Source organism: Cyanistes caeruleus, chromosome 2, assembly GCF_971803275.1.
Source record: "Cyanistes caeruleus chromosome 2, bCyaCae1.hap1.1, whole genome shotgun sequence".
Classification (NCBI taxonomy): Eukaryota; Metazoa; Chordata; class Aves; order Passeriformes; family Paridae; genus Cyanistes; species Cyanistes caeruleus.
This window is the reverse complement of record NC_141702.1, coordinates 100,464,397-100,485,422: the sequence shown is the minus strand read 5'-3', so window position 1 is coordinate 100,485,422 and position 21,026 is coordinate 100,464,397. Positions and strand designations below refer to the sequence as shown.

Below are 21,026 nucleotides of genomic sequence, written 5' to 3'. Positions count from 1 at the left end.
TTTTCAAAACTTATTTCTAAATGAACTTAATCAGATTAACTTCATTTAGTCACATCTGTTCATGATTGTTTTCCCCTTTTACTAGCCATACAAATCATGAAATTAAGCTAATTATATACCATTATCAGCTGCAAAGAACCAGTTTCAGTTTTATACCTTTTAATTCCCTGCAGGAGATTAAGGCTTGTTTTTTTGTTAATATGTAAAGTGCAGTAACTTAAATGGATTTCCCCACAGTTATTGCCAAAAGGATTAACTAGTTTATTATTGTTTTCACTATTGTAAATTGGTTTTAAAACATTACATTTTATGATGTTTCATTGATGGCAATGCTTGTCATGCTATTGAGAAACATTTTCCAAATAAAACTGCTATATAGGAGTAATTGTTATACAGCTATAAAGCAAAAGAATAATCCTGTCAGAGTATTTATTGATGGTAACATCTGATTTTTATCTTCTCTGCTCCTCCCTCTTTTTTGGGGGATTTGGGGACCCTGCCCTCACACAGGTGATGATGAACAGAGTGATTGGTTTCATGAAAACGAATCAGGTGGAGCATGTGGAATTACTGGCATCATTCCATGGTGGGAGCAAGAAGACTCCACAGAACTGGAGAGAGAATTGCCTGACCCAGTCTTTGAAAGTATCTTAACTGGTACTTTCCCTCTTATGTCCCGCTCAGGGAGGAGAGGTAAGTAGCAATCAAGCAAATGCAAGGTGTAGAATCACTTGGGTACAATAGAAAGGTGTCTGTGGATTATATGAAATATGTAAGATATGGACAGGATCTTGGAGTTACCCATTTGTTTCCTTGAACTGTTAAATTTTTAAGATATCATTAGAGAGAAATAACTCAAAGTCAGTTATTAGAAAACTCAGAAAGTGGAAAACAGCTCATTTTGGTGGCCCACTCTTTTATTTGTCTCAGTGTTTGCATTGAGAATTTTTCAATATTATTGAAAATGAAACTTGATGTTCCATTTTGTTCCAGGCTTCTGCTGTAATGTATAGAATTCTGTCGAAGTTCATTAATTTAAAGGCTGGAAAGACTAATGTGACCATCTGCTTTGCTTTGTGGTCAGGCCATGTTGTTTGTATATAAGAGGAAAGGGTCTCTTTAGAGCATGGAATGAGATTGTAACCTAGAAAGTACCCTTTTTATTTCTAAAATACTTTCAACTACTGTGGATCCAGTGTAACCAAAGGTAAACTCTACTGGTGCTGGATTGCATTTACAGCTAGGAACCCACTCTTGTCCAAAAACTGAAGTTGTCAGACCTCAGCTTGCACCCAAAGAATTTTGTTGTACCTTCCTCTGCCACAAGGATCTCCTTTCCATTCAAATACAAATCTTCTATGTGAGCAGTGGTCAAATCACTTTTAAACTACTTCACACACTGAATGTACTGAATCCTTTTAGGTGGCTTATTCTCTAGATGCTTGGAATTGTTTTGAAGGACTTGGTGTCTGCAGATTAGCCAGATTCAATATTTCCTAGTGATAAGGAAATTGTAAGTGATGGAAAAATCACTTTCATACTGTAGTTCAGTACGTTCTGCTTGTGCTGCCAACTGTGCATAAATCTAGGCTAGCAGTAAGAATAGCTGCTGAAATGTTAATTTTCATGACAATTCATTCTTTCTCTCACTTTTCCCATTCTGTTCTCCGAATTTCCACCAGTACAATGTTTGCCAATAAGATGGCTTTGTTGAACCGAGTTAATGTTGATAGATTGATATGTAATGGTGAATTTTATTGGTTCTATGGTAGGTAAAATATTCTTTAATCAATTTCTAATGTTTTTTAGGTTTCCAGAGTAGATGTAGTCATCTTCATGGAATGCCAGCAAGAAACATAAAAAAAGCTTCAGGAAACCAGAATGCTTTGGTAGGTGTTTTCATTTTTGTAAGCTCATGTGCACTTTTCTGAGAGGTTTTTAACACGGCGAATTCTTCTCATGCTTGTTCCCTGATACTGTAGATGGGTAAGGGAACTATAACACTTGGTGCTGCTGAGTGTGGCACTGCCTGTGTGTTTGCTCTTTTTAAATACTTTGACTCATCCCTCTGCAAAAGAAAGAGTCTGATACTGTTTCTCAGAATCTGTTTTGAAGTGATGGAAGGAAAAGGTTTTCAGTGCAGGTGTGTGTGTGTATAAGTTACCATTCTCAGTATATATTTTATGTCTATATGGAAACATATTTCACTTTTATGATGAAAATCAAACCAATTTATTTTCTGATAATAAAAGAATTTCAGGATGCATTGTGGTACAGTTCAGGTCACTTTTTATCCCAAAAATCTGCTTTGAAAAATACATCCTTGTTCTCTTATGTTTGGTTTACACCTGGTTAGGTGAAAAGGTTGTATACAAAAAATATAAAGTAGGTTATCCATGCACCTGCCATAAGCCTGTTCTAAGTGGAGCTACAACTGGGATGTTTGGGGTTTTTTAGTACCTACAGCCCTACGGGCAATGTTTATGAGTGGAGGAAAAAAATTCACCTGTCTTTGCATTTCTGTGTAGTCTAATCCTTGGATTGTCCCACAGTTTTTGTCTAAAGTAATTTTCTAATAGTTTTTTTTTTCTTTTTAATTATTCTTTGGAGGAGGGCATAAATGAGAAGTTTGACTTTTTAAATTTAAATGCTAAAATATATTAATTATAGCTCAGTCTCTTCCTTTCTTATAAGAAAAATGTTTGAAGAGGAAGAGAATGTGGGAGATCCTTTTTCCAGTGTTATAAACATAGGCCAGGACAATAAATACTGGAACATGGATATTCTTTATTATTTGACATTAAGTGTTTTCAAATTTAAGTTGCCTAAGCAACGTAAGTTGCTTCTGAGAAATGCAAAAGTTATATGTGGACAGAATAGAAAGGAACTGCTAGAAATTTAACTTGTTTTGAAGAGGCAAGGTTTTTGTAATTGAAGTTCCTGTCCAATAATTGCCATTTGGAGCTGAATAAGATGCTTTAAAACCTTGGCCTGTGATCTCTGCTGTTAGTGGTCATGAATTAGATGAATGCTGTCTACTTCTTGGTTTCCTATCTACCTATTTTTATTTTTGGTTCAGTGCTTGCTTGAGCATATCTGGGATTTGTAGCCCATTTTCTAGGCTTATTGCAATTTCACTCTGGTATTTTATAGGAGCTATTATAACTGATAGGTTAGCTTCATGGTACTGATGATACATGGCTTAACTACCCTAAATCCTGCCTTTTCCTCTAAATTGTGAAAAGGTGATTAAATTTCAATTGATGAAGATATACTGTCAATGCATATATATAATAAAAAAATCCTAATGTTTATTTTCTGCTACGCTTTCTGGATTGTCCTTAGGAGCCCATTTTGTCTTCCAGTCATGATATCCCATATATAATGATGGTACCTTTATAACAAAAATCCAGGCCAATCTACTAAAGACTGATAATTCAGTTTCCTCCAGTTATTAAATATATCATTTGCATGATGTTGTGGAAGAAGTTTGGCATGTGAATGTAGCTTCTGAGTCACTATGTTTATGCAGGAGTCACAGATAGAAGGGATGTGCTGTTTGCTCTGCAGATGCAGTTTTCTGACCTCCTTAATGACTATTTATGTTTGTGGGCACATCTGCTGCATCTGTCTTTGCAAACATGGCTATATAAACCCGAGCTCATGTGCTTCCTTTTGTCAGTGATTGCTTCTTAAAGAAAATCTTCTTTAGATACTTCAATCCAGTGACAAAAAAAAAGTCATTTAATACCTGTGACATCGGATAACACAGAACAAGAAGTAATTACTGCTATTAGATGGTAACAGTGAAGAAGAGCATGAATGCTTTTAGAAAGATTAATATCCTGAGAAAAGAACACTGCAGACTCAAGTTATTGAGCAGGATTGTGGTGTGGATGAATCCTTCTTTAACAGCAAGGAGTCTGATCGCTGCCTTTACACAGACCTGAAAGGGAGGCAATGTTAGGAAAAAAAAAGAGAAATACACTACCTGAAAGACACACATTGTATCTTGTGTTCAGTCTAAGCATGTGTAATTTATATCTAGGGAATTTGAGCATACAGTTGGCCTTTTGCATACAGTCAAGGCTTAAGCTTTTTTGAAAAGCTTGGTTGAAGGTTCACAATTATAGCAGGCAGCAAAACCTGGGTGAGATCACAGGTTTGGGGAAGGCAGAATGAAGAGTTCTGATAATTCTTTGATACACCCTCATTCTCTCTCAGGTGTTTAATGCCCAACTGTTTGGGTATTTTCTTGTAAGAGAAATAACAGGCTGAGAGTGTGACTGTTGCTTGGTGTGGACCAAGGCCTGCTCACATGATGTTCACAGCAGAGTGGGAGCTGAGGATTAGAGGGAGAATGCTGCTCTTTATGGACCAGGTAGTAAACTTGAAGTAGTCACAGCTGGCACTTGCCTTCTCTCCTGAAGCTCTTCCTGTGTTTCATGGATGAGTTGCTTAATTTGAGCTAACTCATGGGTCTTTGTTTTATCAGGTGTACAGCCTTTGAGTCAAAACACTTCTTTACTAATCACACAATAGTGGACAAGAAAGAGACAAGTAAAAAGGTAGCATGCACTTACTTTGAAAATCCTTATCTAATCCAATGTGAAGATTGCATGAGTTATCATACAGCAGATGACAACTGAAAAGGCCAAGCAAGAAAATTAAAAAAAAAAGTAAATATTCAATACAAGTGTCTTATAGCCTTTCAATTGTCCAGTTCATTTAAGATACAGGCACGTTTCTAACGGAATCTGTAATTTAGTAGTTTGTCACATATATTTGTGTTAGAACAATAATGGCTTTTCATATCTTCATTACTTTTGTCTTGTGACAGCATCGACTGTAACTATATTTGAAATGAAATAGAAAAGCATGTGGTTTCTGTAATACCATGCCAAGTTGATAGTAGTAGCTTTGTAGTTAAAATGAGGAAAATTACCCATTTGCTTTCATATTTAATGTACTCTTTAATAAGGTGTATATTGCGTGAAATCTTACTGTGGTTAAGTTGAATTGATTGAATTCTGAATATATATGACGTGATCAAGTAGTCCCAAGCCTCACGTTGCTTTATGTTAGGCAAAGGCAAAAGTCCTACAATTTAGAGGTAGTGTTCTATGAATGGAACACTCATTTCTTAGAAGGAAAGAACCTTTTTCTTCTCATCTTTGTATGTTTATATACTTGGCACTTACCTAGTGACATATAGTTTTTATACATGTCACTTTTCTAATACTCCGTCTGTGCTCTTTCTAGCAAATTGCATGTGCAGCTTTGTTATTTCATAGAATAAAATCTAAAATCTAATATTTAGATTTAGTGTTGTAACTGTAAAAGTTTATTTCTAAAATGCAGAATACAAAATTGCCTCTTTACCTACAATGAGTAAGGTTGTAATTTTTTTCTCAGATGGATTCCTGAGTAGAGCATAAAACCCTTATTAAAGAAAATAAGAGTTAATTATAGACAGTGAAAACATAACATGACTATTTTCTTACTCTCTTCAAAATGTTTTGCCCAACTTAGTAATCAACTGAAAATTTTGACTTTTGTTCACTACTCCATACAAATAAGTGAAAATAGTTTTAATAAATTTTAAAAATGAGTGCTGCTGTTTTAGCTATTTCTTGTGTGGTTCTAGGCACTGTTTCTTCTCTGAGACAGAGAAACATTGCAGGGTTTTGTTTGAGAGCTCTTCTGTGTTGTCTCTTCCTGCCTGTATTCCCTGTCTAGGCTGAAAGCTGGTAAGTGATTTCACTGAGCTAAAGTGCAAAAAACATGACCAATAAAAAAGATGCTTTCTTTTGACTGACAATTTTTCCTTCCATCACCTTTGTGTCATGGGCTTTGGTTTCATTATATTAAAGACAGCTTGTATTAAGTGCTGCACTCCTAGACTGATTTGTTTTTTTGCACATCTGTACTACTGAGCTTGACTATAAACAGCTGTAATTATTCAAAATATACTTAAAGGATGAAAGCTGTATTTCCAGATGCTGTTATCTTTTCAGATTCAGACAGGTATTTCTGTCAAATCCTGTGACTTTTTTTCAAAAGTTCAAAGATAAAAGCTTTTCTCAAAGAATTCATTGGCAGATTAACAGTCTGTTGACATTAGGAGAAAAGATGCATTGAGCATTCATGCTGGTTAAACAGCTTTCAAAATGTAAAATCAAATCAAGCATTTCTGCTTCTAAATTCTTTCTAACTGAAGAATAGCTAGGTGTTTTCAGGAGCTTTTTTTTCCCTATCAAAATATTTTGTAAATGAAGTGTTACTGGCTAAGAAACCTTGCTATAGATCCAAGGAATATTTCCTTAAAGAATAATTTGGGCACTCTTCTTACAGTATTGGTCAGAATGCTCTTTGTGGATACTCTGAAACTTTTGGAAGAACATTGCTTCTCAAGATGTATTTGGTGGTTTGGAGAATTTGTTTACGTTAGATGAGTGGTATACAGTTGGATAAAATAATACAGTATCAGCAAAGTGCATGAAAGAATTTATCTGTGGTGTGTTAATTATTCAGTTAATGATTTTCTGTCATTTGGAACAATAATCTCTGTCTGTGAAAATGTGATGGTACTGGATTATAACAAAACTAAACTCTTGTTGGATTTTACACTTTGATTCATTCATGATGAGGAATATTAGGAGTCTGTCTGAGAGTAACACTTTGAAACCTTATGCTCCTAAAACTGCAAATGAATTTACCTTTAAATGAGAAGGGTAGGGTGGTTTTGGTTTTGTAATGTAAACCACTGTAATGGCTATTTTTTTCCACAAATTAATTTTCCAGTGCATTTTTGCTAAAGCTTTTACTTACACTGGTGCAAGCCTAATGTAACTTCCATCTGCCATGGGAAGCACCTGATGAAGGACTAAAGCTGTTTAGTGACTTTCATAATAGCTTAGCATACTTCCTCATTGAAAGGTTCCTAATTACACATGTATAATTTTTCATGGTAGGTCAGTTCTCAAAGTGGTTCTCATCACTAATAGCACCACCAGTTGTATCCATATGTAAGGCACAGTTGCTTTGTATTTTGATTGTTCAAGACAGAGCACTACAATTAATTAATAAGTCAGGTTTGTCAGTGTTGATGTCATTGTTATGAAGGGTTGTGATTTCTACCTATCATGAGATTTACAGTTAAATGAAGTCTGCCTCACAAACTATTTGCTTCAAGTGACAGTGATTTTACCTGAAATAGTCTAATGAAAATCTTCAATTGTCATGGTGTCATCAATTCAGCAAAGAGGCACAAATAATACCACAGCATTTGTCTCACTTGAAGCTGCAGTTCATTAGCCAGAAAAGAGTTAAAGGTGAAGGTGAGCTCTGTGTGATTTTTGTTTCTTCTTCTGTACCACCTACCTTGTAAATTAGAGTGTAGTCTTGAATTGTGTCCTACCTTGATTCTTACAAAATATATGACTATCAAGAAAAAAAGTAGTTTACATGCATCAGGCAATTAATAGCTTATGGAGATAACAATTGTACTTCATCAACAAAATGTAAGTATCTTTTAGGTGTAACCACTAAAAGAGATACTCTGTGTCACAAATCTCACAGTGCTTTTTTTTCTTGATATAATTGACCTGTGGTAACAATCAAAGCATACTCTTAAACTATCAAAGATTAACTGCTGTCTAACTGAAGTGAATGTGGTGGCTTAGTCTCTTCTTGGACTCTCCATATAGTGTCAAATCCAGCATCCCACTTCAGCAAAATAGTTGCCCTCCAGCATTAGTCTCAGAAATGCCAAATGCGTTGCTTAGTTTTTCAGATGCGTTCTGTGGTTTATTCGTGGTGACAAGTGCTATGAACTGTTAGGCTAAGCAATATTTCTTGTAATTCACCTCAACCCAACCACTCCAATGATTGTCATCTACAATTTCACTTAAGTTGATTTTTAAGCAGGACAAATAGCATTATGATATCCCTTTCATTCTTCAGTTAGTGTTTGCCTTGAAAACACATTTAACAGTTTTACAGCAGTCTTTACAGATAATAATGATTTTTAAGACCTCTGACCTCAAAATATATAGCAATGTGATTATTCCTCTTGTTTTCTGCAGCTTTAAAAGAAGTCTCGCTTTTTGGTGTGTGGCTGCATGAAATGTTTCTTCTGTAGACATTAGGAATTTTTCTTATTTTGACTTCCCAAGTCCATATGTGTTCTTATAAATTTTATGTTTTAGTGTAGTTCTAATGTAAAAAATAAGTCCTTTAAATGTAATTGCATTTAGTATCTTTTCCACAAGAACTTCTCTCAGTTGTGTCTCTTTTAGAAATTTCTTAATGCCTCAAGAGCAGCACTTCAAACAATTAATGGTAGAACAGCATCTTGTATCCAGAGTCAGGTTAGGAGCTGGTCTTCCTTGAGCTTGATGGGGGAGTTGATCCTTTAATGCTGAGAATAGATAGAAAAATACATGTAATAGGCAAGGAACACTTGCACAGATACTGTGGTTTACCTGATAAGCAACATCTCATTTATGCTGTAATAACATCATAAATGTAAAGTAAATCATGAAAATCATGCCAGTGATTTCAGCTAACACAGTGTTTAATATTTTTTAACCGAAAGCAAGTACAAGGTCAACTACAGCTCCTAAACACTCGGAAGTTTCTTGCGAATTCAACCCACTTCAACTCATTCACATGAATAGCTTTTCCATCAGGCCTGCTGATAGGTTGAACAACTTGAAAATAGTCCCATATATTTTTTTATGTTGCCTTTCATATGGTGGTCATCTGTAATGAATACAGCCACTTTAGATGTCTAGAGATAAGCAGAGTATTTCCTTTAGATGTCTAGATTAAGCCTATTAGATGACCTTCTAGATTTTTCTAAGATAAGCAGTTTATATTCAGGTGCATTAATTTGTTCTGAGATAAGCAGTTTATATTCAGGTGCACTCTTTTTTTTTTGTTCATTGATTCTGTTAGTATTAGTTTATGTAATACATATTCCAAAAATCTTGTGTGAAGTGATGGATACCATTAGCAGCTTCTCTTTCTAATCATTACTGTAAGACAATGATGAGGAATTAGAATATTTTAATCTTGTTTGATTTTAAACAAAAGCAAAAATACAAATCTAAATTTAAAAGGGGGGGGGGGGGGGCATATGTTCTGTTCAAGATCATATGGCTTGTACCCCGCATAAGAAATAATGCAAAAATAGTAAATTAAACTGGATTTGTAGTACTCTCTCCAGCAATTCATCATGGCAGCAGTGCATGTATCAAATTACTTCAAAATGCAGGACAGAAAATAAAGTAGGAAACATATATGATGTATTGTGCTGAAGTTGAGTCGACCAAGAAAATTACTCTGCTTCTTTTCTGATGTGAGAGATTATACAGGAATGTATTCTCTTTGATTCCTCTGACTTCAGTTAGATGTAAAAAGTGTTCAGTAATGTGTTAAACATAACCAGAAAGGAGTGAAGCAAACCACAGTTGTTGAACCTAACTTACTTCTGCCTCAGCTGTAAAAAAGGCAGGCTTGCTACTGTTTCATTTCTTGAAATAAGAAAATCAAAAGTATGTACTGAGAGCGTAGTTTTGAGAAGGCAAAAATTACTAAAGTGTCTCAGGGATTCCCTCTTCCGACAGTTACCACATAGTATTTACAGCAAATTAGCACTTAACTGAATGCAGAACCTTTTCTTTGCAGGAATGTTGGCTTTGTTTATGTTTCTGCAACACGTTCAATTTGAAGATCTGTTGAAAGTGAACACTTGATAATACATGTTTATCCAGCATTAGACACAACAGTGCTGACTTTACATAAAATGGTGGTAAACAATCTTAGAATGGAAAGGTCATTCCAGAGATAATCAGGACTTTCAAAAAACTGATTTGTGAGACGAATCACAGAAAAACTCAAAGCTCCTCATTTTTGTAGGCTCTTGATGTTGTGGGAAAGCCCTAGATAAAACATTGCTCTGATGTTTTCAAAAGCATAATAATTACTGGTCTTTGTGTACTTAAACCATTTGCCCAGTTGCCAATTTACATAGAGTATCTAGGAATAAAGAGCAAGAAAAGGTTTATTAACATTAGCACTTGCAGCTGGAGTGGTTCAAGAGTGTATTAGTCCTTTCTTGTTAATTACTGTCCCTTCAGCTGCAACATAGCAGGTGCTTTTTTAGATTCTTTTTGAAGTGAAGTGTAAATGCTTATAACTGATCAAGTGAACCCTTCCAGTCCAACAGTTTTGGTAATAGCCCAAAATCTGTTTCATTTAGCCCCTTGCAATTAGACTCAGCAGACTCTTCTACTTGCTTCTAATCTGATTTTTGTTGTGAATAGTTTTTCCTTTTCTCACTACTAACTTTGGATAGGTGGTCTGACAGGTGGTTTTAAACACATGCATTCACAAGTAGGAGACTTTCTTATTCTGTCACTTCTCAGCTTTGACTTGGTGTTCCTGTGGATTATAGTTTTAAAGGTCAAGGAAGAAACTTCTCAGTTCAGAGAACTGAAAGTTTTTTAGGGAGTCAGTCTTTCCTTATTGTTAGCTGATGGGCAAACTGTGTTGCAACTGTCTTGCTTTAGATGTATATTTCTTTAAACACTTGTGTAGATCGCTTTAAAGAGCTTTTTAGAGAAAATGTGCTCCATTTTCCCTTTACCCTGACCTGTTTGCTTTGGACAGGGCATCTAAAAGCCTTATTTTACAAAGACCTAAACAGATACATACAGTATGTTCACAGTAGGTTGTATTTTTATTCCCTGTAGAATATGTTCAAATTGGAGAAAACCCTTTTTCCTGTTTTCTGTCACACTATTAGGCTATGGAAAAGAAAGCATTGCACATGTGGCAACTGAGATTGTATTGCAATACTGCAACTCTTGGTTGTGTTTTTTAAAAATCTGGAATTTACATGTTGGTGTAGGTCTAAGGCAATTTAAGACTATTTGCAATACCTAAAAGAACTCTAAGAACTGCCTCTTAAAAGTTATTCTAAGCTCACTATTCCATGCAGCAATTTATGGCATTTAAGCTAAACATAGGAAATGATTTCATAAAAAAGAGGAGGGAGAGCGTTTGCATAAATAGCAGCTACCATTTCAGTGTTAAGTTGGGCATAAATATTATAAAATATACTGTTATGCCTTATTCAGGAGAACATTTACCTGCATTTTTTCTGATTGAGAGTAAGTATTAGATATTATGTGACTATCAAGTTTAAAAACTCTGAAGGTTTTATTAAAGTTTTCTTTGTACACAAAGCAGTATCATTATAAAATTAATTGCCCTATATCAGTGATGCAGGTGCCTATTTTCTTTAGTATTTAATGTGGGGCATATTTTGTTTCAGGAAAACAACTTCATTTATATAGGATGTTTTCCTGAATCTTGTATTAAATATTACTAGAATGTGAAAAATATTTTTAAAATATTTGGGGGTTGATGGATTGGTACTCTTCAAAGGGAAACAAAACACTAAATATTTCTAATCCTGCATTATTTACCGCATGGGTGGTTAAATGCTACTTTAAGCCCCATAAAATTAAAAGGGAGAAATCTGCCAACTGTAGCAGGAATTGGATTTAGGAAGAGTGGTACAGAGCCAAAATATTGCTACAGAATTAAATGTCAAAAATCTTCTTTAATAGTAGATATATAGTTCACAGTGTCTGGTTATGATTAATACATTTAATCTAAATCACTGAAAGTTGCTCTCTCCTTTTCCATAAAATACAATAGGACACAAATCAGTTTTACTGTAGGTGGATAACAATTGGAAAATAATGCATCTTCCCGCCCAATAAATTGTCAGTTATACCTTTTAACTAAAATCGATTCATCTTTCCAAAATTTATTACAATTTCTAATAATAAATCTTTTCAAATGTTTATTCATTTGCTTTTTGATACATTTGTGCCACTTTTGCTATGGTCTAATGTTTTTTCTTTTGATTCATTGTAAATTAGAAAATCTATTTTGAGTCAATTTTCTAGTTAAGAAGTTAAAATCTATAACCCAGCCATTTTTTCATAGTCTCCTTTGCACATTTTAATACCCTTGAACTTAGATCCAATCCAGTAAATTCTGATCAGAAGGTGATTAAAAGACTTTTCACTGCAACTTCTTGACTGAGGGCCAGATTCGTAAAACAAGTACTTATGAGATTGTTAGCTGGGTTTTTCCTGGGCATCTCTCTGAGTCAAAGAGGAGGACTGAAACAACTATAGGAGACTAATAGATACATAGGTTTTGGTCAAAGATTTTTAATATGAGCAGTCAGAATTGCCCTTGGGAGTGAGAACCCAAAGATGGTGTGTGATGGTAGCCTCCTTTAGTTGCCCCCTTATCAGAGCAATACAGTGGCAGTAGTGGTGATTGCTAAAGCATACTCTGTGCCCTGTTATTTGGGGTGCCTGTAATTATCCAGTGCCAGTCTCTTCAAGTGTGGTCACCTGCCATGGAGTGTTCTTACAAGGAGCACTTTTTTTAAGAAGAAAGTATTTTAACAGAAATTTCTCTAATGATTGATATTCTAATCTGCATTGTGAAATTGTGTTCACTGTTCAGCAGTTTCCCGCTCTGTATATAATAAAATGTGTCAGAGAGGGATAGTCTTATTTTTTTTAAAATCTCCCAATAAGCGTATTTCCTGTTATGATCCAGTTAAAAATGTGATCTTAATCAGATTTCTGACAAGAATTATATATGAGGAGGTTAATCTAGTATGTAGCTATCTCAATTTTCTTAAAGGCACAAATACGTTTTGTTTATAATAGAAATGTGAACATTGGCAGAATAGAGGAAGAATGCTGGCAAATGTTTGAAACATAACTATAAAAAAATTCCAGTCTTAATTTGAACTTGATCTACAGTATCACTTTTTGGTAAATACGTGCAGCTGAAAGCATCTTGGGCTTTAAAGTGATTGATTTCAAAGTTTAAAAAATAATTTGTTTGGATGGATTGGAATTCATTAATTTTAGTAATTACACAGTGAAGAAAACAGATGTTTTCTTAGGCAAAGATCAAGCTTTAATTACAGGTCTTATGTGCTTATCTAAAAATAGTGTCAATATGTTCATGTCTCTCAAAGTTAATTTCTTATTTTTCTATGGAAGTAGCTTTTTTCACATTTTAAACCTTACTCTAATTAGGTACAAATACAAATCTAATACTCAGAGTACTTATTGAGGTACATATGTCATAATCATGTATTAACATTCTTTGAGAATAATTTGGGTGAAAGATGTCTCTTTAAATTGTCAAAAATCAGAACCACCCAGTGCTACTCTATTTCTAATTGTAACAATGTGTTAAAAAGGAATCAAAACAATTTGCAACAAAGCTGAGTTTCCAGCAGTGATGTAAGTCTGTGTGACCTCCCCTTAGGACTTCCTGCTCTGAGGTCTGTAGTGGGTAGGACTACAGCCTACAAAAGACAAAGAAAGCTGCCATAGAACTAGAGAAACAACAGAGGGTTTGTTTTGTGCTTTAGCCAATCACTATAAATGTTGTCTGTTTTAATTGCTTTAAATATGTATTTGGCGCTGCCATGAGGAAGTGAAAATTACTTAACTAGTTCTAATAATTGGCAAGATCCAGAAAGACATGGTCTTTGAAAGGAGCATTTGCAACTAAAGATGCATGATGTATTACAGGAATCATTTTTTTTTTGCCACATTTTTCTGTGATTGGAAGAAGCACATGAGCAAACAAGCATCATTAAGTGTAAGTGTAACTGGTATCATGAATATTTAATGGTGTAAACTGATGCAGAGCTGTAAATTAATTCTGATATGTAACAATTGTCAAATTAGAATCGTGTGATCATTTTATACATTATGTGAACACTTTCAAACTTCAAAACATAATTTTCTCAGAACTACATTCACACTGTTGTTTTTCAGGGTTTATTGTTGCCAGGATGCATTAGTCATTTCAGAAAGTGCATATGTTGCATGGAAGAGAATTCTCATGTCTTTTCAGAAGAAATGTGTTTTCTTCCAAATTAGAACAGTGAGCACAACTTCTAAAAAAAAAGTATTGAAATGTGTGTACTATGAAGCAACACAAAATAACAAAACATAAGTAGAGTCAATAATAATGATAATAATAATAATACATTAGTAGGAAACTCCAGTGCAGATGTTCCATGACAATCTTCTCTTCATTTTTGATGTTATGGGGTGGGAAAAGGTACTTTCTAAAAATCAGTGTGCTTTCAAGGTTTTGGTCAGGGGGATTATTTTTGGCTTTTTTTATTATTTTCCTGTGGAGGGAGGTATGTACCTCATTTGCTTATTTCAGGGGAGTTACTACTGCAGGTGGTATGAGAGCTCTTCAGCAGTCTTAGAGGGCAGCAGGCCCCAAATCTGTCATGAGCATGGAAAACTTCATAATGAGTACCTGTGTCTAGTTGTGGTGCCATACTGAGTCATTGAGGGACCTTGGAGAAGTAGGTCCTTAATTATTTAGTGGTCTTTTAATTCTAGGTTAATAGATGGGAAACTGCTGTATTTTGGTAGATTGCATCTGTTTTATCTATAGTCTGCTAGTTTGTCAGGTAGTGATGAGGGAGTAGAAAGTATTTTCTGAGCTTTCAGTAAAATTTTTTTACTGAGCTTTCAGTAAAATTATCCAATATTGTTGCTGACAATCGATACAGCCTTTGTTGATGGTTCTTTGGGAGAAATTGGTGATCTTTCAGTTAGTGTTATTGTGTGTTTTTTCTGTTGAAAATCTTTGAATTTCTTTTGGATGTGTTTCTTCTACAGTTTTTCCACTAAATTAGTAAAGTGAAGAAACTTAATCTCAATATAATTGAAATCCCAACATTGCAATGGGGAGAATGCACTTGAATGAATAGCCACAAATAGTATTTTTGGTAGCTAACTGTTTTCATGGGATTCTGAATGTTGTTACACCAATCGCTTTTAAGTTTTGCCTTTGCCATGGAGATCAACTGTACAAGGATTATTTTTGAAAGGAGATTAAGTCTTGCCTCCTGTGCATGGAAGTGTTTAGGGAGCAGGTGACTATTTAGACACTCTTGCTTTGGAAGGTAAATAATATCCTTGAGGTATTGTACACCATGGCTTTCAAAGTGTGTTACCAAGCGCAACTATTTCTTTCACCTTCAGAAGAAAATAAACAGGCACTTGTGTCTACCTTAACCTAAAGGGAGACAGAAAAATGCCTGGAGAGTTAGGTAGGTACATCTGGTGTCCCCTTTATTCTCGCTGTTTTGCTGGAGGAGCTGGAAGTGGCCAGCCGTGCTGTCAGCCTCCACATAGCCCAGAGGTCTCAAATGGCCTTGACTTGTGTAAAATAGATTGTTTCAGTAGGGTGACAGAGCTGGTCGGCTGTTAAGAGAGCTAATCAAAGCAGACACAAACCCAAGTATAATGCTGGTTATTAGAAACTCGGCTGGCATCAGACTAATTAAATGTAAACACCTAAAGCATTCATTTATTTCATTATCAAAATTATCAAACTGGTGAAGTGCCCACAGCTGGGGAAAGGTGGGACTTTTTGACCTCACTTAACCTCTCTAGTATAACTAAGAGGATTTGTCTTGGCAGCCCCCTCTCCAAGGGGAGATCATCAAAACCATTAATGATCTTTCTTTTGGCAAAATGCCTGACATAAATTCTGTCAGAGCAGACTTTTTAAAGCTTTGTGTGCTTTCCTTAGCATACATCTTCTAACTGAACATTCTGAGGAAGCTTGTCCACGTTCGTACATCAAATTGAAATTTTGATGGTTGTGTGCTTTATAGAGATCAGTCTTCTTGATCCATGTGTCCAGTGTTGTTTCATATGATCTAGATGTTGCGTGGCCTGGAAAACTGTATTACTTGTTGTTCGAGCAGCAGCACCTATACACTTCAGAACTTGTCTGACAAGCAAATTGGAGAAGGCTAGCTAACCCCAGACACTTTGAGTTTTCTCTCACAAAAGTGATAACCCAAACCAGCAATCCTCATCAATGAAGCCAAAACAGAAATCTTCATCAATTCTCTCAGTTTCGATTATTCCTGATCAAGGGTCTCCTGATGTTTGGCAGTGTCTCACCTACTGTGCAGCAATGGCTAATCTTAAAGATATCAAACCAAGGAGGTGAGATACAGAGGGGGTTCTGGCAGGCACTGCCAAAAGTTTTTGTCATGTGCAGCAGGATGGTGGGTTGTGAAAGGCTGGGGAGAACCCCTGTGAGATTTTCCCATGTCTTGCCATGTGCTTTCTTTACCATTTTTTTAGCCTCTTTCAAGTGGAGCAAGTTGACCTAAGGGCTATGGATTATACCAGTCCTTGGCTTGTTATGTTTGTGATTCTTTGTCTTCCAAGAGATGTTCTGGCTAGGTATCGGTAATTTGTGTACTCTCCTGGCTGTGGATGTCTCTGAATTCTGTATGTATTCTTGTTTCTACTGGGAAGCACTGGCTTGTTTTTGTCAGTTGGAGTGCTTACTGTGTTAAATTTCACATGGCAGACTTTGAACGTACATTTTCAACAAGTTGAAGATTGAATTTAATGCCATGTTTGCCTGTTGGCAATATACAAAATGCAGTTAGCAAATACAACTATTCTTGACCATCTCAAAGAACTTTAGTTTCTTAAGGATTTTCTTCTGCTGTCTTTCGACAAAATTTTTTGTCTACAGGAACTTTTATTCCCTGTCCCATTTTTTACCTGACTCAGTCTTTTTTCTGTCCCTGATGATATCCACGGTTGCGTTTCCATAGCTATTTAAACCTGCATACAAGTATACAACATCATAACTGAACTGCCTGTTTGAAGAGGGGCAGTATATGATGCAAATTGTTCCAGGCTCCACATGTGAGTTGGCTGAGTCTGTGCTGGTGTCTCCCAAAACACAGCTTCAAGTGCCTGATTTCTCTATGGATATGGAGGGATTGAAGTTCCTCCTCCTGAAGAGGATCAACTGATGAAGCTGAACAGCCACAAGTCTATGTGACCTGATGACCCATATCCCAGGAATGGGGGAGCTGACTGATACTGTTGCCAAGCCACTCTCTATCATATTTGAGAAGTCATGGCTATCAGGCAAAATCCCCAGTGACTGGGAAAAGGGAAACATTGTCTCATTTTTAAAAAGAGGAGAAAGGAGGATCTGGGGAACTACAGACCAGTGGGTGTTTGTTTAGCATTTATCCCCTTCTGGCATCTCCTTTCTGCATCCTCTTGTGTGTGTCTCCTTTTGGCTTTTGCCTCCCATTCCCAAATATTCTTTTCACAGAAGCAGCAGGGATTCCTGGTTCCATTCTGGTGCACAGTGAGTTGGTTTTGTCCATCACGGAGCCAACGGGTACCAAATGTGACGGGCACAGGCCAGTCCCTGACCACTACCTACACTCTACTGAGACAGTTAACCACATTGATAGAAGTTAAATTTAATTTTCTAAATTAAGTCAAAGCCTGATCTTGTCTAATAGTTAGGTATCTCTGAGTAATTAAAGCTAATAAAGTCTAAGGAACAGAGACTTGGGTGAGTTTACACTCCGTAAATCTGGATTTATCTCAATGTGGGTTTTTCATATATCTGTCTTAATAGCTAATAACATCCTGCCTTCTGTTTGTTAGGCATGAAAGAAGAAAAGGCATAGCAAGTTGAAATGAATGTGTTTTAGGGTATGGATTGTAAACATGGAATCATGTAACTTCTTTTATTAATTCTAACTATTTCTGTTAATTTCTATTAGTATTTGTCCTGGTTTAGGGCAAATTCAGGAGAAAAACAGACGACTGGGGATAGAAGCATCATAAAGTCACCCCAGGACAATGGAACCAACTTAGTACTGTTTGCATGGGTAGCAACAAACTCTGTTGAAGTTCTTGATGAAATGTATCTGCTTTTAAGCTTTGATTTGTGGTAGTTTGTGAATTTACTAAAAAGGGCTCAAATAGCATCTTGGAAAAAGTGTGATACTGGAATACTGTCAGAAGAACCTTGAAATTGAATTACAGCTTTAATATTCAAACTGGGGCATGTATTGTTATTTGTAGTATATGTAAAATGACTTTTATAGATGAAATTTAAAATCGGTGGCGCAGAATAGGGTTTATAGTGCATGGTCTTTAAGAAGAACAGGGAAGGATCTTTGATGTAGAGCATGTAGCAGAAAGATGCATATTTATTAAATAAAGGAATTTTTAAAGGGGGTATGGCAAAAGGAAAGGTTGTTCTTGCTGATATGTTAGTCAGATTATAGTATTCATTGCCAAAAATAAATGCCAAGTGTTTCTCTGTGCTTAAATATTTATTAAACAAGTAATATGTAGGTTTACTAAAAATAAACTGATATTATAAAAGATTTATTTTGTAAAACAATTAGAGCATTTTCAAATCTTAATGCCTGAGACTCATTTCTAGGAATCTGGTTCTTTGTGCTGCACTGTCAGTATCAGTAACCTTGCGTTTCCAGCAAGGTGCCATGCTTTCTTGGCATCCTTGGCATTCTCTCTGAATTGCAATACTTGGCCAGTTAGGCCTGCCTCTGTCTCAGATATGTGAACTCCGGATGCCACAGGAAAGCTGTGTAGTATTCCTTAGGACTCAGGGGACACAGGCATGAGTAGAAGCAAGTATTGGGAGAGGCACTGCATGAAGTGGCAGCTTGCTGGCCTCATCGTGCTCTGTCTGGTTCCTATCCTGTAACCCATGGCATGCATTGATCACCCCAGACCATTAATCTTCATATATTTAATGAGAATGTTAACAGTTCTGTGTGGTCCAAATCTAATCTAAAAATGTCTTGTGTAATTGTCGTATTTAAGGCAAAAAATAAACCAGAACCTCCCTTCTCTCTTGCATCAGTCTTGCCTGGGACTGCCACTTAGTGTCACTGCAAGGGCAGATCTGGAAGAAGATACAGGGAAAGCCACCTGCTGTATTGTCATATATATATATATTGTTTCCTGGACTCTCATTTTCCAGAAATGTTTCATGGCATTTTCTCTTGGTGTTTTTCCCTTTGGCATTTTCATGGCATTTTCTCTTGGGTCTTTCTGACAGTATTCTTTATTCAACATTTCTTTCCTTACCACATTGTTTGTTCTGGTTTTGGTAGTCATTGTAAATGAATTTATTTGTCACAGTAAACCTAATGCTTACTTCTGCATTGCCATTGAAGAGTGGTGACAGCAGAGACTGAAAAGCAGTAACAGGCCTTGCTTGGCCATGCATTAATACTGAAAACAACACTTGAACTGCTTAGGAGCATTATGAACTTTGGCCTTGAAGAGACTAATTCAAGGCAGTCATCCCAGCAGAAGGAATTTACTCAGATTGCAAGGCATGGAGTATTGTAACCAGCAACCCTCTTTCATTCAAAGGGGAAAATTCTAAATACTTTGATAAAAATCCTTGGCAGTTTACCAGATCTTTTTTCCACTACTCAAATTACTTCAAAAACTGGGATGGTTTTACAGGCTGAGAGAGGAATGTGGTTTTGAAGATAGAACCCAAATAATCAGGAAAACAGTGCATTTGTTTTCAATATACTTTTGATACTTTGCATTTTTCACTTCAATGGTAAGAATAAAATAAATATTCTTTCTGAATAATTTAATCCTCTATTCAACCTAAAATGTCATGAGAAATGTTTTTAAAGAACAATCATGATATATTAAATGTATTTCTCACTGTCTTGCTCAGGGGTATCAAATTGGCTTGCTGGGAAGTTATAACAATCTGAAATTCTATTACTTGACAAGTATATTTGGGGGTTTTCATGTTCCAGCAGAATTAAGAGGTATTCTAAAACCATTTCATTTTGTTATCCACAACCATTTCCCAGAAGCCATTTATGAATTTAGATTTTACCTTTGGATAGAGGTTAGCTATTAGACATTAATGTATTACTGGTTGCTGTTTATGGAAAATGGGGAGGAAGAGAAATGAGAAATATTTTCGCATTCTTTTTAAGATCCTAATTGTTTAAATCCACTTTGAATGATTTGTGCTGGCTCTTGTTTCTAATGTTCTCTGACTGTAGTTGCAAGTAAAATAATAATCAGTCTTTTACCATTCATCACAAATCTAGCATAGCACCATGGTGAATGAACAGTTGGCCTTATTATCACTAATTTGTTATGATCAAAGTTGTAGTCCAATTTCAGATTACTACAAACTTGATGAATTCATTTGCAGAAACAGCTGAAACTTTGATTATATTCTAGGCTGTAGCAAGTAGGGCAAACAAAGAAGAGCCGTAGCACTGCCAAGAAAAATGTCAGTCTGTCCAAGTGTATGCAGTGAAGGTGACATCATTATGTCTAACATATGCAATTATAACTTTATAAATTTAAGACTATTCTAAAATAATCTCTGCAATATTTTTCCTTTTTTTTCAGGCTGGTTTGTCTGCCTTTATCACTATTACCTTTTCCATTGTGATTAACATAAAATGAGAATCATAAATAACTATTATGGAAGACATTAATTAACACTTCCTTAACTTGAGAAGCTTGAGACTGTCCCAGTTTGCCTGCTCCTTCTCAAATAATTACTCTGTTGATACATAGTTAATAGAATCCTACCTTATCCCCTTCTAGTAAGCATTTCCCACCAAACTTTTATTTTGAAATTTGCTGAAAGTATATTTTGCAGACTTGAAAATAAACTGCTATTTTACTGTAGTATGTTTCTTAATAATGATTATAATAATAATAATAGTACATGGGGTTTTTTTCACAGTTTGGCATACTTCAGTTCATGTTAAAACGTGAAATTGAGTAATGGGTTTTAGATTTGTATGTTTTTATTGAAAGTTTTTTAAACTTAGTTAATCTAAGAGACAATGATTAGGAAAGGTGGTGAGGCAGTTTTGAAGTAGCATGGGGAGAATGTGTGGGGGCAGTATTATACCATGGGAAACTAAGGTGGAGTCTTTATTTACACTTCAGACTTTCAGATTTTTTTTTTTATAACACTTTTTCTTTTCTCATTCTGACATTAATTTTGCTGAGAGCTGCCGGAGTCTGTTACTTTATGACAGTAACAAGTAGTTG

The 21,026-nt window shown here is 35.6% G+C and overlaps 1 protein-coding gene across 2 annotated transcripts in view; it reads left to right on the top strand.

Annotated features, from left to right (window-relative positions):
• GPATCH2 (G-patch domain containing 2) overlaps positions 1-21,026 on the top strand; it is a 118,754-nt gene that overhangs the window by 22,030 nt on the left and 75,698 nt on the right. For both annotated transcript variants that reach the window (XM_086878726.1, XM_086878725.1), the window contains exons 4-5: positions 511-693; positions 1,810-1,889. In XM_086878726.1, the coding sequence (XP_086734852.1) occupies positions 511-693; positions 1,810-1,889 (263 nt within the window). The remainder of the gene's footprint in view (positions 1-510; positions 694-1,809; positions 1,890-21,026) is intronic.